The sequence below is a fragment of the Arachis ipaensis genome, chromosome B06 (assembly GCF_000816755.2).
Source record: "Arachis ipaensis cultivar K30076 chromosome B06, Araip1.1, whole genome shotgun sequence".
NCBI classification, from domain to species: Eukaryota; Viridiplantae; Streptophyta; class Magnoliopsida; order Fabales; family Fabaceae; genus Arachis; species Arachis ipaensis.
This window is the reverse complement of record NC_029790.2, coordinates 120,583,835-120,596,905: the sequence shown is the minus strand read 5'-3', so window position 1 is coordinate 120,596,905 and position 13,071 is coordinate 120,583,835. Positions and strand designations below refer to the sequence as shown.

Below are 13,071 nucleotides of genomic sequence, written 5' to 3'. Positions count from 1 at the left end.
AGGTTGAAAAAGGACTGCTGATGCTGTTGGATTCTGACCTCCCTGCACTCAAAGTGGATTTTCTGGAGCTACAGAACTCGAAATGGCGCGATTCCAATTGCGTTGGAAAGTAGACATCCAGGGCTTTCCAGCAATATATAATAGTCTATACTTTGGCCAAGAATTGATGATGTAAACTGGCGTTCAACGCCAGCCTTCTGCCCAAATCTGGCGTCCAGCGCCAGAAAAGGATCCAAAACCAGAGTTGAACGCCCAAACTGGCACAGAAACTGGCGTTCAACTCCACAAATGGCCTCTGCACGTGCTACACTTAAGCTCAGCCCAAACACACACCAAGTGGGCCCCGAAAGTGGATTTATACATCAATTACTTACTCATGTAAACCATAGTGACTAGTTTATTATAAATAGGACCCTTTACTATTGTATTAGACATCTTTTGATCATCTTAGGATCTTTGGATTATCTTTGGATTACCTTATGATCCTTTGATCACGTTTTAGGGGGCTGGCCATCTCGGCCATGCCTGGACCTTCACTTATGTATTTTTTGACTGAGATTTGCAAGGTGACTATAGCTTGCTTCATACCAACAATCTCCGTGGGATTCGACCCTTACTCACGTAAGGTATTACTTGGACGACCCAGTGCACTTGCTGGTTAGTTGTATCGAAGTTGTGACAATTATGAATTAAGATCAGAGCACCAAGCTTTGGAGCCATTACCAGGATTTGTTCGAGCCTGGAGATCACAATTTCGTGCACCAGGGTGGTTACATCATCATTGGTTTTGGGGACATTATCTTACCAGGGCTTCTAGTAGTATTTTCACTAAGGTATAATCGGAATTCATTGATAGATAACATAATATGCTCTATAAGTTAATAGATTGAGACTTCAGAGAATATTTAGTATTATATTTTACAGTTAATGGATGATTATTCTATTGATATCTTTATAGGTATGATTGGTTGGCAAAGAAGAGCCTTCGCGCTGGGTACTTCTTGTGGGCAATGACTGCCTATGGCTTACGTATATGCTTGATCTGATGCTAGCTCATTGATAAGATCTTTCAACAGAGACAGTAACATACCTAAAATATCTTTGGACCTAGTTAAATCAGTGGTATTTGGATCATTACGTAGTAATGAAAACTGTTTGAAGTTGAATATTATTTCTGTTGCAATGTATTAAGACACAATAAGTTGATATGTGCAGTATTGTAATCTATAATTTATAAGTGAGGTATATTAATAATTATGCAATTTCTTAACACCTTGATTTAGTTAGATCAAGAACTACATTTGTCTTCCTTTTGTTCTTATCTTGGCATGCAGAGATGATTTTACATAATCCTTGACTTTCGGTCGATTTGGTCCGCAGGTCTCCTCATCACATACGTGGCATTGAACTTGATGGATAGACATGGCCAACCAGCTTTGCTTTATATAGTCCCCCTCACACTTGGTAAGTAAAATTATTTGTTTCAGTCGGTTATTAACATTCAAGTACAAATGCTCATTATATCAAGCAGGTATATGATGGTTACTTTGCTTATTTCCCTTGTTTGGATTTACAGTAAGAAAATAGTTAAATACTTGAATTCGTCGCAGAATGGACCGGTATTGCTGCTGTGCAAGTACCAAATTCATGTGGACAAATAAGTGAAATGCTTTTATAGTAGTACAGTTCTAGATAGACCACAATAATGTGGACTGGTCCATGTATCTGACATTTAGTTAGGTAACTGTTCCGAGGGTTACCTGAAACGGGAGGTCGATCTCGGAAGAGATCGCCTGTACTGGTCGGAGATGACGTGTCCGGCTGGCTGATGGCGGCCGGGGCTGTTGTGTCCGACTTGTTGGATTGCACTGCTGATCCTTGGCCACCGGAGGGTGGGGGGTACCTGCAAGAGACTCCGATGCTTAAGTTAGCACGGGTATTAAGCAGGTTTTTAGTAGAATCAGAGTATGAGTTATACCTGGGTGTTCCAGTGTATTCGGATAGCTCGACCCAGGGTATGAACAGTGCCCCTGCTTGAGCTCGGTCTTCTTTGTCGAGGTTGAGTCCTTAACTTCAGTTTTTTGCGAAACCGAACTCAAGCATTTTGTCGACTTCTTTTTGTAGCAGCTTTTGAATGTAGAACATTTTTCCTCTATAAGCGCGCGCTTTTGAATGTAAGCGGTTTTAATATCCGCATTTAATTGGCATTTAATTGCCCCGTTTCCCCTAACTTCTCTATTTTTGAATTTTGCATTTCAAGAAACGGTTTCTCTCCTTCGCCCTTTTCGTAACTTCTTCGCACTTATTCATTTTCTGCTTTTCACCCACATTTCAATTTTCTTGCGACATCGCTTGGTGATTTTTCTGAAGCTTCTGTTTTCGCCTGGCATTTTTGTAGTTTCGCATTTCTTTCTGTGGTACTACTTTTGTTCGTGCTTCTTTGCTCGTGAGAGGGAAATTCCCGATTTTGTCTTCCATCTTCAATTTCCCTGAAGTTTGCTACTTTTTCCAGGTTGGTACTATCTTTCTTGCTTCTTTCATAGCTTCGTCTTCAGTTTTTTAGTGAAGCTTTGATTTTGCATGTTGGAAAGTTTGAATCTTTTTCGTGGTCTTGTATTCGCTTGTTACTGTAATGTGTTTTTTCCTGACTTTTCTTTTACGCATTCTCTTGGCATTTCAGTCGAGGCTTTCTAGGGTTTTATTGTTGCTTCTAGTTGTTTTTTTTTTGTCTGATATCGATAGAGAATCTGCCTCTGTTTCTTGCTTTGTTTGGAGATTTCTTTTTTATTCTGACAAAGTTTTGCACCTTTTGATGATTTCTATTTGGCGTGTTCGGTGTTAGTGCTTGCTCTTTGCTGATGATTTTTTTGCTTGATTTCGAAAAAGTTTGCGCCTTTGCTATTTTTTCGCTGATAAACTGTAGGAAGGTGGATATTTGTTTTCTAGATTTTATTTTGATGAGCGCCGGGATGTCGGTTGTAGAAATAACTTAAAGACCTTGCTTTGTTTACTGCCTCCAAGGGATGCCCCAAGACCTTTGTCTTAAGTCTTGGGGTTTTCCCTTTTCATTTATCCGTCCGTCGAGATGTTTTGCCCTTTGTCCGAGATGTTTTTGAGTAATCCATTCTTCTTTTCTTTTGTAGGATTTAGTTGACCTCATGTCTTTCCGAAATAACGTTGTAGAGATGGCTTCCCAGGTTCCCACGGGTATGGCCGATTGGGTGGACTCCATGGTTCTCATGTGTGTCTCGCTGGTTGATTCTGAATTTTGTGCTCAGCTTAGGCAGTTTCACAGTGTCTGTAGTAATTCTGGTGATGATAAGAACTATGAACTTGTCCCTCCCTCTTCTGACGAGAGAGTCTACTTTTCAACTCGGGTTGTTGATGGTCGCCCTTTCTTTTATGCTTATGATTTTTTCTTTGGTCAGCTGGGTATCACCCTTCCTTTTACCAAATTTGAAACCGACCTATTATGGTCTTGTAATGTTGCCCCTTCTCAACTTCACCCCAATTCCTGGGGTTTCATTAAAATTTTCCAATTGCTGTAAAATGGCTTTGGTATTCCTGCTTCCCAGTCTCTCTTTTTCTATCTGTTTGTCTTGACTAAGCCCGGTGTGGTAAAAAAGAAATCAGCTTGGGTCTCCTTTCGTTCTACCCAGGGAAAGAAGGTTTTCTCCATGTTTGACGAGTCATTCAGTGATTTTAAAAACTACTTTTTCAAGGTCCGAGCTGTTGAAGGAGCTCGGCCCTTTTTTCTGGATGAAAATGACGAACTTGCTTTTCCCTTGGAATGGCAAAAAGATGTGAGGGTCTCCAGGTATTCATGGGAGATGTTGGATGATGCTGAGCGAGCCTTTGTGACTATCCTGGAAGAACGCTGGGGTCAAGCTCCCCATCTCGACACAAAGAAATTTCTAACCAATCCTTCTCTTCTTCAAACTGAACTTGGTATCTTTGCGTATTCTTTATTATCCGTGTATGTTGCTTGTAGCTGTCTTTCCGACTTGTCTGAATCGATATAACTGATTTTCTGTTTTATTTGCAGAGGCAATGAAGAATAGTGAATACATGAAAGTTTTTAAGAGGGCGCAGAGGGCAACTGCTGCCAGAAATGTTGCTGCCAAGGCTGCTGGGGAGGGATCCTCCCAAGTGCGCAAGAAGCCATCAGTGCAGAGTTCCGCCGGGGTGAAGAAAGTGATCGCTACACCCCGAGTTCGTTTGGCAGATCCTCATGTTACCTCTGCTGCTCCTTCCGTTGCTCCTCCCAATAAAAAACAAAAGACTACTGAACCCTTTGACCTCGATGCTCCTGCTTTTAATGCTATTGAATTCGTGGATCAACAAATCGGTTCCTACGGTGCTCTCTCCATGGATGATGTGTCTATCCTCCATCACTTGGAGTTTATGGCCCGAAATCATGTGAAGATGGTGTATATGTCGGCTGCCATATATCAGACTGCTCAGAATCTCCCTCTCCACACTACTAAAGCGTTTATGGAGGAGGCGAAATAAGAGTTTGATCGGATGAAGGAGTTAAAGGAGGAGCTTGAGACGAAGGTAGCCAAGTTGGAGAAGGACTTGAAGAATGAGGAGGCGAGTTCTCAGTCGTTGGCGGCTTCTTTGAGGTTGGCTGAGGACGCAGTCCTGATGCACAAGGAGAGTTACCTTTCATCTTATCGGGAGGTGATGCGCCTGAGGGGGGAGCTTGACAGTGTTCGGGAAGATTATACTGAGCTCCAAAGTCATCTCGTTGGCAGCGTGACTGCTGCTTATGAGAACTTGAGGGAGCAAGTTCAGGTCATTGCTCCCGAAGCCGACCTCCCCCTTTTTAGCCTGGATAATGTAGTCAGGGATGGCAAGATTGTCCCTGATGATGAGGGTGATGATGATGATGTTGTTCCTCCCCCTGTGTCCTCTACCAAAGTACCGACCTCTTCGGTTCCTTCTGCTGTGCCCGACTCGGATTGTCAGATCCTGAATCGGGAGGATGGAACTGTGGATGCTGTGCCGATTCAGACTCGCCCTCCTTCTCCTTGTCCTGATACTGCCGAGAAGGCTCCCGATGCTTGTTGATCTCTTCTTGAAAATTTGTGTAGTTGGCCCGGCTTGTGGGCTCGTTTAGAACTTTTTTATTTATTTGCTGATGCTTCCTAGTTGCTTGTCTAGCAACTTTTTATTTTGAAAAACAAAAGGTAACTTGTTATCTCTTTGTGGTAGGTTTTGGTGGCCTTCGAGGCTATATAACTTTATAGAGTAGAAGCAGTTGTTTGACTTGGCATCTTTTTTGTTTTTCTATTGATGTTCGAAATCATGCTGCTCGACCTCCTTGGGTTACTTTGCTTTATTTGCTTGTATCTTGGATCTTTTGAGGCTGTGATTGTATAGGTCCAACTTGTTACTCGGTTTTCTGTGTTTGTGACCGATTCCTTTGCGTTGGTCCCCTTCTAAGTTATTTTCGTAGTCCTCTTTTTTTGGATCTTGGTCAGATCTCTTTCAGGGACTATTTTGATAACTTTTTAGTAGTAGGGGTCCGACTTGGTTATATCAGTCTCCTTTAAGTTATTTTTTGTAGTCCTCTTTCTTGGATCTTTGTCAGATCTCTTTCAGGGACTATTTTGATAACTTTTTAGTAGTAGGAGTCCGACTTGGTTATATCGGTCTCTTTTAAGTTATTTTTTGTAGTCCTCTTTCTTGGATCTTTGTCAGATCTCTTTCAGGGACTATTTTGATAACTTTTTAGTAGTAGGAGTCCGACTTGGTTATATCGGTCTCTTTTAAGTTATTTTTTGTAGTCCTCTTTCTTGGATCTTTGTCAGATCTCTTTCAGGGACTATTTTGATAACTTTTTAGTGGTAGGAGTCCGAGTTGGTTATATCGGTCTCCTTTAAGTTATTTTCGTAGTCCTCTTTCTTGGATCTTTGTCAGATCTCTTTCAGGGACTATTTTGATAACTTTTTAGTAGTAGGAGTCTGACTTGGTTATATCGGTCTCCTTTAAGTTATTTTTTGCAGTCCTCTTTCTTGGATCTTTGTCAGATCTCTTTCAGGGACTACTTTGATAACTTTTCGTTTTGGGCTGACTTTGTTATGTCGGGCCCTTCTAAGTTAAAGTAATCCTCTTTAATAGGGTTGGCCAGACCTCTTTCCAGGGTTTACTTATAGTTTGACTTGGTTCGACCTCTTAATGTTCGACCAGTCTTTAAGTTATTATTTTAGCGATCCGTAAGACCTCGTCAGGTTCTTTTTTAGATCACTTTCGATAACTTCTTACATTATTCTGTGTTTATCTTTGCCGATTTGTAGAAAGTGGTTGTCATCTCTAGATCGCCCTTTGGGTGAATCGCGTTTTCACCTTTATTGGACGGTTGCCTTTATCGTGATCGTGCAGTGAAATTCTTTTTCACTTTCTGCCGATCTGTTGCTTTATAATCGGACGATGAATGCTTCAGATTAATGCGTCTTGAAATCTTTGTAGAATATCTAAAATATATTTTATTTAAAGGAAAAGTGCAGATAGATACATATGGGATTGTCTGAGTCTCAACTTGGTGCCTCATTAAAAAACCTTTTCAGGAAAAAGAGTGCATCCAATGATGAGATCTTTTATCTCTTCTTAACTGTAGTACCTTCTTAGGTTGCAAGCGTGCCACGACCTGGGAAGCTCTCATCCATCGAGCTCAGACAGTCTGTAGTAGCCCTTTCCGAGTACTTCTACAACTCGGTAGGGTCCTTTCCAGTTTGCTGCCAGCTTTCCTTCTCCTGGTCAAGTTGTTCCGATATCATTTCGGATTAGGATGAGATCATTCTCTGCAAAACTTCTCGGCACTACCTTTTGATTATATCTGGAAGCCATTCGGCGCTTTAGAGCTTCTTCCCTGATCCGAGCTCTTTCCTGGAGTTCGGGTAACAAGTCGAGCTCTTCTCTCTGAAGTTGGGAGTTTTCTCCCTCATTGTAGTGAACTACTCTGGGCGACCCTTCCTCAATTTCTACTGGAATCATCGCCTCTATTCCGTATGCTAATCGGAAGGGGGATTCCTTCGTGGTGGAATGTGGCGTTGTTCGATATGCCCATAGGACCTGTGGAAGCTCTTCTGCCCAGGCTCCCTTTGCACCTTGTAATCTCCATTGTAATCCGGCCAGTATGACTTTGTTAGCAGCTTCAGCCTGTCCGTTGGCTTGTGGATGTTCAACGGAGGTGTATTGGTGCTTTATATTCAAATTGGCTACTAGTTTTCTGAAGCCTGCATCTGTGAATTGAGTGCCATTGTCTGTGGTTATTGAATATGGAACCCCGAACCTTGTAACAATGTTTCTATATAAGAATTTCCGGCTTCTTTGAGCGGTGGCATTGGCTAGGGGCTCTGCCTCGATCCACTTTGTAAAGTAATCTACCCCTACTATGAGAAATTTAACTTGTCCTGATCCCTATGGGAAGGGGCCGAGAAGATCGAGTCCCCATTTTGGAAACGGCCAGGGCGAGGTCACGCTGATGAGCTCTTCTGGCGGGGCGACGTGAAAGTTGGCATGTTTCTGACATGGTGGGCATGTCTTTACAAATTCGGTGGCTTCTTTCTATAGAGTCGGCCAATAAAATCCCGTCCGGAGTACTTTTTTGGCGAGAGCTCGTGCTCCGAGATGATTGCCACAAATACCGCCGTGTATTTCTTCTAGCACTTCCCTTGTGTTGGAGGTCGGCACGCATTTTAGTAAAGGTGTTGAGATTCCTCTTTTGTACAGGATGTTGTTTATGATGGTGTAGTACTGTGCCTCCCTTTTTAATCTCTTTGCCTCCTTTTCTTTTGTAGGGAGTGTCCCTGTTTTGAGGTAGTTGGTTATAGGGGTCATCCATCCTTGGTCCTAACTTGTTATAGTCAGGACTTTTTCCTCTTCCGAGATTGATGGGTTCTGCAGCATTTCCTGGATGAGGCTTCTATTGTTACCCCCTGGTTTGGTGCTGGCTAGTTTTGAGAGTGCATCAGCTCGAGCATTTTGTTCGCGGGGTATGTGGCAGATCTTATACTCTCCGATTTGTCCGAGCTGTTCCTTGGTTTTATCCAAATACTTTTTCATGGTGGGATCTTTGGCTTGGTAGCTCCCTATTATTTGTGATGTAACCACTTGTGAATCGCTGTAAATATTGAGTTTTTGAGCTCCGACCTCTTTAGCCAGCTTTAAACCAGCTAATAATGCTTCATATTCCGCCTGGTTGTTTGAGGCCGGGAACCCGAACTTGAGGGAGAGCTCAACTTGGGTTCATTGGTTGCTTTCTATTATCACGCATGCGCCGCTTCCAGTTTTATTTGAAGAACCATCCACGTAAAGGTTCCATTCTGTGGGGGTTTCTAGGGCATCTGTGAATTCTGCGATAAAGTCGGCCAGATATTGTGATTTGATTGCCGTCCGAGCTTCATATTGGAGATCGAACTCTGACAACTCGACTGCCCATTGTAGAATTCTGCCTGCTAGATCTGTTTTCTGCAATATTCCTTTCATGGGCTGGTTAGTTCGAACCTTAATGGTGTGAGCCTGGATGTACGGGCGGAGTCGTCAAGATGTTAGGATAAGAGTGTAGGCAAATTTTTCTATTTTCTGATAGTTCAGCTCGGATCCCTGTAGTGCCTTGCTAATGAAGTAGACAGGTTGTTGCCCATTTTCGTCTTCTCTGACTAGTGCCCAGGCTATTGCCTGGTTCCCTACTGCGAGATACAATATGAGCGGTTCTCCTTCTCGTGGTCGGGATAGGATAGGTGGCCGTCCTAAGAACTCCTTGAAGTCTTGGAAGGCTTACTCACATTCTGTCGTCCATTCGAACTGTTTTCCCTTTCTTAACGTAGCATAGAAGGGGAGGGATTTTATCGCAGCTCCTGCTAAGAATCGGGATAGGGCGGCTAATCTCCCGTTGAGTTGTTGTACTTCTTTGACACAGGTTGGGCTCTTCATGTTGAGTATGGCTTGACATTTGTCTGGATTTGCTTCAATTCCCCTTTGTGTGAGCATGAAACCTAAGAATTTACCTGCTTCTACTGCGAAGGTGCATTTTGTGGGATTGAGTCGCATGTTGTGCTTCCTTATGGTGTCGAACACTTGAGCCAGGTCGGATAATAATGTATCTTCGCTCTGTGTCTTTATCAACATGTCGTCCACATAAACTTCCATAATTTTTCCGATGTGATCTGAGAAGACTTTATTCATTAGCCTTTGATAAGTAGCTCATGCGTTCTTGAGACTGAAAGGCATCACGATGTAGCAGTAGTTTGCCTTTGGTGTTAAGAATGAGGTCTTTTCTTGATCTGGTGGACACATGGGGATTTGGTTGTATCCCGAATATGTGTCCATAAATGAGAGGTATCTGTATCTGGAGGAAGCATCTACCAGAGCGTCGATGCTTGGGAGTAGGTATGGATCTTTTGGGCAGGCTTTGTTGAGATCGGTGTAATCGGTGCACATTCGCCACTTCCCATTTGATTTTTCCCAAGACGACATTAGCTAGCCATAGTGGGTACTTGACTTCTCTTATAAATCCTGCCTTCAGTAGTGCTTGTACTTGTTCTTCCACATCTTTGGATCGTTCTGGCCCGAGTTTCCTTCATCTCTGCTGCACCGGCCGAGATCCTGGGTAGACCGCCAACTTGTGGCACATTAGCTTATGGTCTATGCCTGGCATGTCTGCGGCTTTCCATGCGAAGAGATCGACATTATCTCGTAAGAATTGTATCAGTAATTCTTTTGAGTCTCCTCTTAGGATCGTGCCAATATTGGTCGTTTTGTCTGAGGTGTCTCCAATTTGAATCTTCTCTATCTTGCCTTCTGGTTGTGGACGGAGTTCTTCTTGTTGCTGGGCTCCGCCCATTTCAATTGTATGAAACTCTTCTCCTTTGCCTCTGAGGTTTAGGCTTTCGTTATAACAGCGACGTGCCATCTTTTGGTCAGCTTTTATCGTGGCTATCCCTTTCGGAGTTGGGAATTTCATACATAGGTGTGGAGTCGAGACTATTGCGCCGAGTTGGTTGAGTGTTGTCCGACCTATAAGAGCATTGTAAGCTGAACTTACATCGACTACGATGTAATCTATTTTGAGGGTCCTGGATTAGTCCCCTTTTTCAAAGGTTGTATGTAGTGGTATGTATCCTAGTGGTCGAACCGGGGTATCTCCTAACCCGAACAGACTGTTTGGATATGCTTTAAGTTCTTTTGCTTCTAAGTCGAGTTTATCAAAGGCTGTTTTGAATAAGATGTCGGCAGAACTCCCTTGGTCTATTAAGGTGCGGTGTAGGTTGGTGTTTTCCAATATGATGGCGATAACCATGGGATCGTCATGTCCTGTGATGACGCCCGACGCGTCTTCCTTAGTGAATGTTATCGCTGGGATGTTGAGCGCTTCTTCCTCTTCTTCGACATGATATACTTCTTTGAGATATCTTTTGCGAGAGGATTTTGAGATCCCTCCTGCTGCGAATCCGCCATGTATCATGTGGACATGTCTTTCTGGTGTTCGAGGTGATCGTTCTGTTCGTCCGTCATCCTCGTCCCTTCGTCTTTTTCTTTGGTCATCATCTCGGGTAGCCAAAAATCGATCTAATCTTCCTTCTCTCACTAATTTTTCTATGATATTCTTTAAGTCGAAGCACTCGTTGGTGGAGTGCCCTCGAACTCGATGGTATTCACAATATTCCTTCCGGTTTCCCCCTCCCCTTTTGCCTTTGAGTGGTCGTGCTGGGGGGATTTTCTCTGTGTGGCAGACTTCTTTGTATACGTCGACCAGGGATGCCCTGAGAGGGGTGTAATTATGGTACTTTTTGATTTTCTCCCCCTGTCGATCTTCTTTCTTTTTGGATTCCTTGTCTTTATCTCGGTAGGTGTTCCCAGATTTTGAGGTTTCTCCCAACCGAGCGTTTTCTTCCATGTTGATGTATTTTTCTGCTCGCTCCTGTACTTCGTCTAATGAAGTAGGGTACTTTTTTGATATAGATTGGCTAAATGGTCCCTCTCGTAGGCCATTGATGAGTCCCATGATGGCGGCCTCTGTTGGTAAGCTTTGTATGTCCATGCATATTTTGTTGAATCTTTCCATGTAGTTGTGGAGGCTCTCCCGATCTCCTTGCTTGATCCCTAGTAGACTGGGGGCGTGCTTGGCTTTATCTTTCTGGATGGAGAATCGGGCTAGGAACTTTTTGGCCAAGTCGTCGAATTTTGAGATGGACTTTGGAGGTAAGTTGTCGAACCATCGGATTGCTGTCTTCGTGAGAGTTGTTGGGAAAGCTTTGCAGCGAACGGCGTCTGAGGCGTCGGTAAGGTACATTCTGCTTCTGAAATTGCTGAGATGGTGGTTGGGATCTGTGGTACCGTCATATAAAGTCATATCTGGGAGTTTAAAGTCCTTTGGGATTTTGGTTTTCATGATCTCCCTGGTGAATGGATCATGTTCTTTACGTGAGCTTTCCTCAGGAGTGATCCGAGGGGCCTTCGATTTAAGATCGGCTTCTAATTGCTGTAATTTTTCTTCCAACTCTCGACGTCGTCGTACCTCTCTTTGTAGATCCTTTCCGATTTCTCGTTGTTGTTGGGTTTCTTTTTCAAGTTGTTTCAAGCGATCTTGAAGAGCTTCTATTGCTCCCGGTTTAGATGTATTTTTGTCTCCATTGGATTCTGAGGTGTCTTCTAGTGGGGTGTCCGTATTTTTATGCGGCGTTCTATTTTCTAGATCTGAATCGTGGTCGTTGTCACGGTTATCTGCCATGGTGATGGGATGACTTCCAGGTTCCCCAGCAACGGCGCCAATGTTCCGAGGATTACCTGAAACGGGAGGTCGATCTCGGAAGAGGTCGCCTGTACTGGTCGGAGATGACGTGTCCGGCTGGCTGATGGTGGCCGGGGCTGTTGTGTCTGACTTGTTGGATTGCACTGCTGATCCTTGGCCATCGGAGGGTGGGGGGTACCTGCAAGAGACTCCGATGCTTAAGTTAGCACGGGTATTAAGCAGGTTTTTAGTAGAATCAGAGTATGAGTTATACCTGGGTGTTCCAGTGTATTTATAATAGTTGTAGAGTGACCTTTCTAGATAAGATAAGTTAGTTATCTTATCTTATCTTTATCTTTGAGTTGAGGTCAGCTTATCTTCAAGGGAACCGCCCTTATCTCTATAGGCTTGGACGACCTTTGGATTTGGGTCGTGTTCCTCTACTTGGGCCCTTTATGGACTTTCCTGTCGATTTGGCCGAGTTCTTTAAGAAGAAGTCGGTCCGCTTGACCTGAAGAGGTCGGTCGCTTTGTCGTTAATCATCACAGGTCGGATAGCTCAACCCAGGGTATGAACAATAACCAAATTGATTGCTATTGCTTTGTCAACTCGATCGACATAACAAACGGTTACAGCATAGCATGTGACAATCCGGGTCCAGTTTCTAAAACCTAACTTCTTGAATCATAAATGCAGGAACCTTTTTGTCATTGGGAAAGAAGAGAGGTGAACTCAAGATTTTATGGACAAGGGGAGAACCAGAGAGACCTTGCCCTCACATGCAAGAAGAGGATCAACAATCACTTAACCAGCATTGATCCCTCTCATCAGATTTGTATCTTAGGTCTATTAGTACATAGGAGATTGATAACAACTGATAGGAGATTTATGTTACATTTTGTAACTTCTCTTTGTAACAAAAATTACAACCAAAATATATATCATTAGAGATGTCAACCAACTATATACTTAAAAATCATAAAAACAGAGAAAATTTGTCTTTTTACTATTCCATAAAAAAATAGAAAAAAGGTGAAGGTACATGAGAACTAAGAAAAAATTTAAAAAAAAATTAATAAAAGAAGAAAGAAAGTACCTTTTGTTGAAAAAGAAGAATAAAGAGAGAATATTGTTGTTGTGCTAGAAGGTTTTCTTGGATTAGGAATGTTATTAAGAGTGGTGCTTGTTATTTGATGAAGAAGAAAGAGTTCGTGTTGAACACGGAAGATTGAAGGGAAGAGAAGTGAAGTAAAGTGAAGAGAAAGAGTTTCCGTAGAAGCAGAGAAATTTCATCCTTATACTCTTCTACTTCCTCCTCTATCGCCGGAAAAGTA

The 13,071-nt window shown here is 42.9% G+C and overlaps 1 protein-coding gene across 1 annotated transcript in view; it reads left to right on the top strand.

Moving 5' to 3' along the window:
- The window catches only part of LOC107648411 (signal peptide peptidase-like 4), a gene marked incomplete at its 5' end in the record, with an annotated part of 15,208 nt that extends 2,526 nt beyond the window's left edge, over positions 1 to 12,682 (top strand). Inside the window, 4 exons of the mRNA XM_021105652.1 lie at positions 766 to 833; positions 959 to 1,029; positions 1,381 to 1,464; positions 12,434 to 12,682. Of these exons, the coding sequence (XP_020961311.1) occupies positions 766 to 833; positions 959 to 1,029; positions 1,381 to 1,464; positions 12,434 to 12,555 (345 nt within the window). The remainder of the gene's footprint in view (positions 1 to 765; positions 834 to 958; positions 1,030 to 1,380; positions 1,465 to 12,433) is intronic.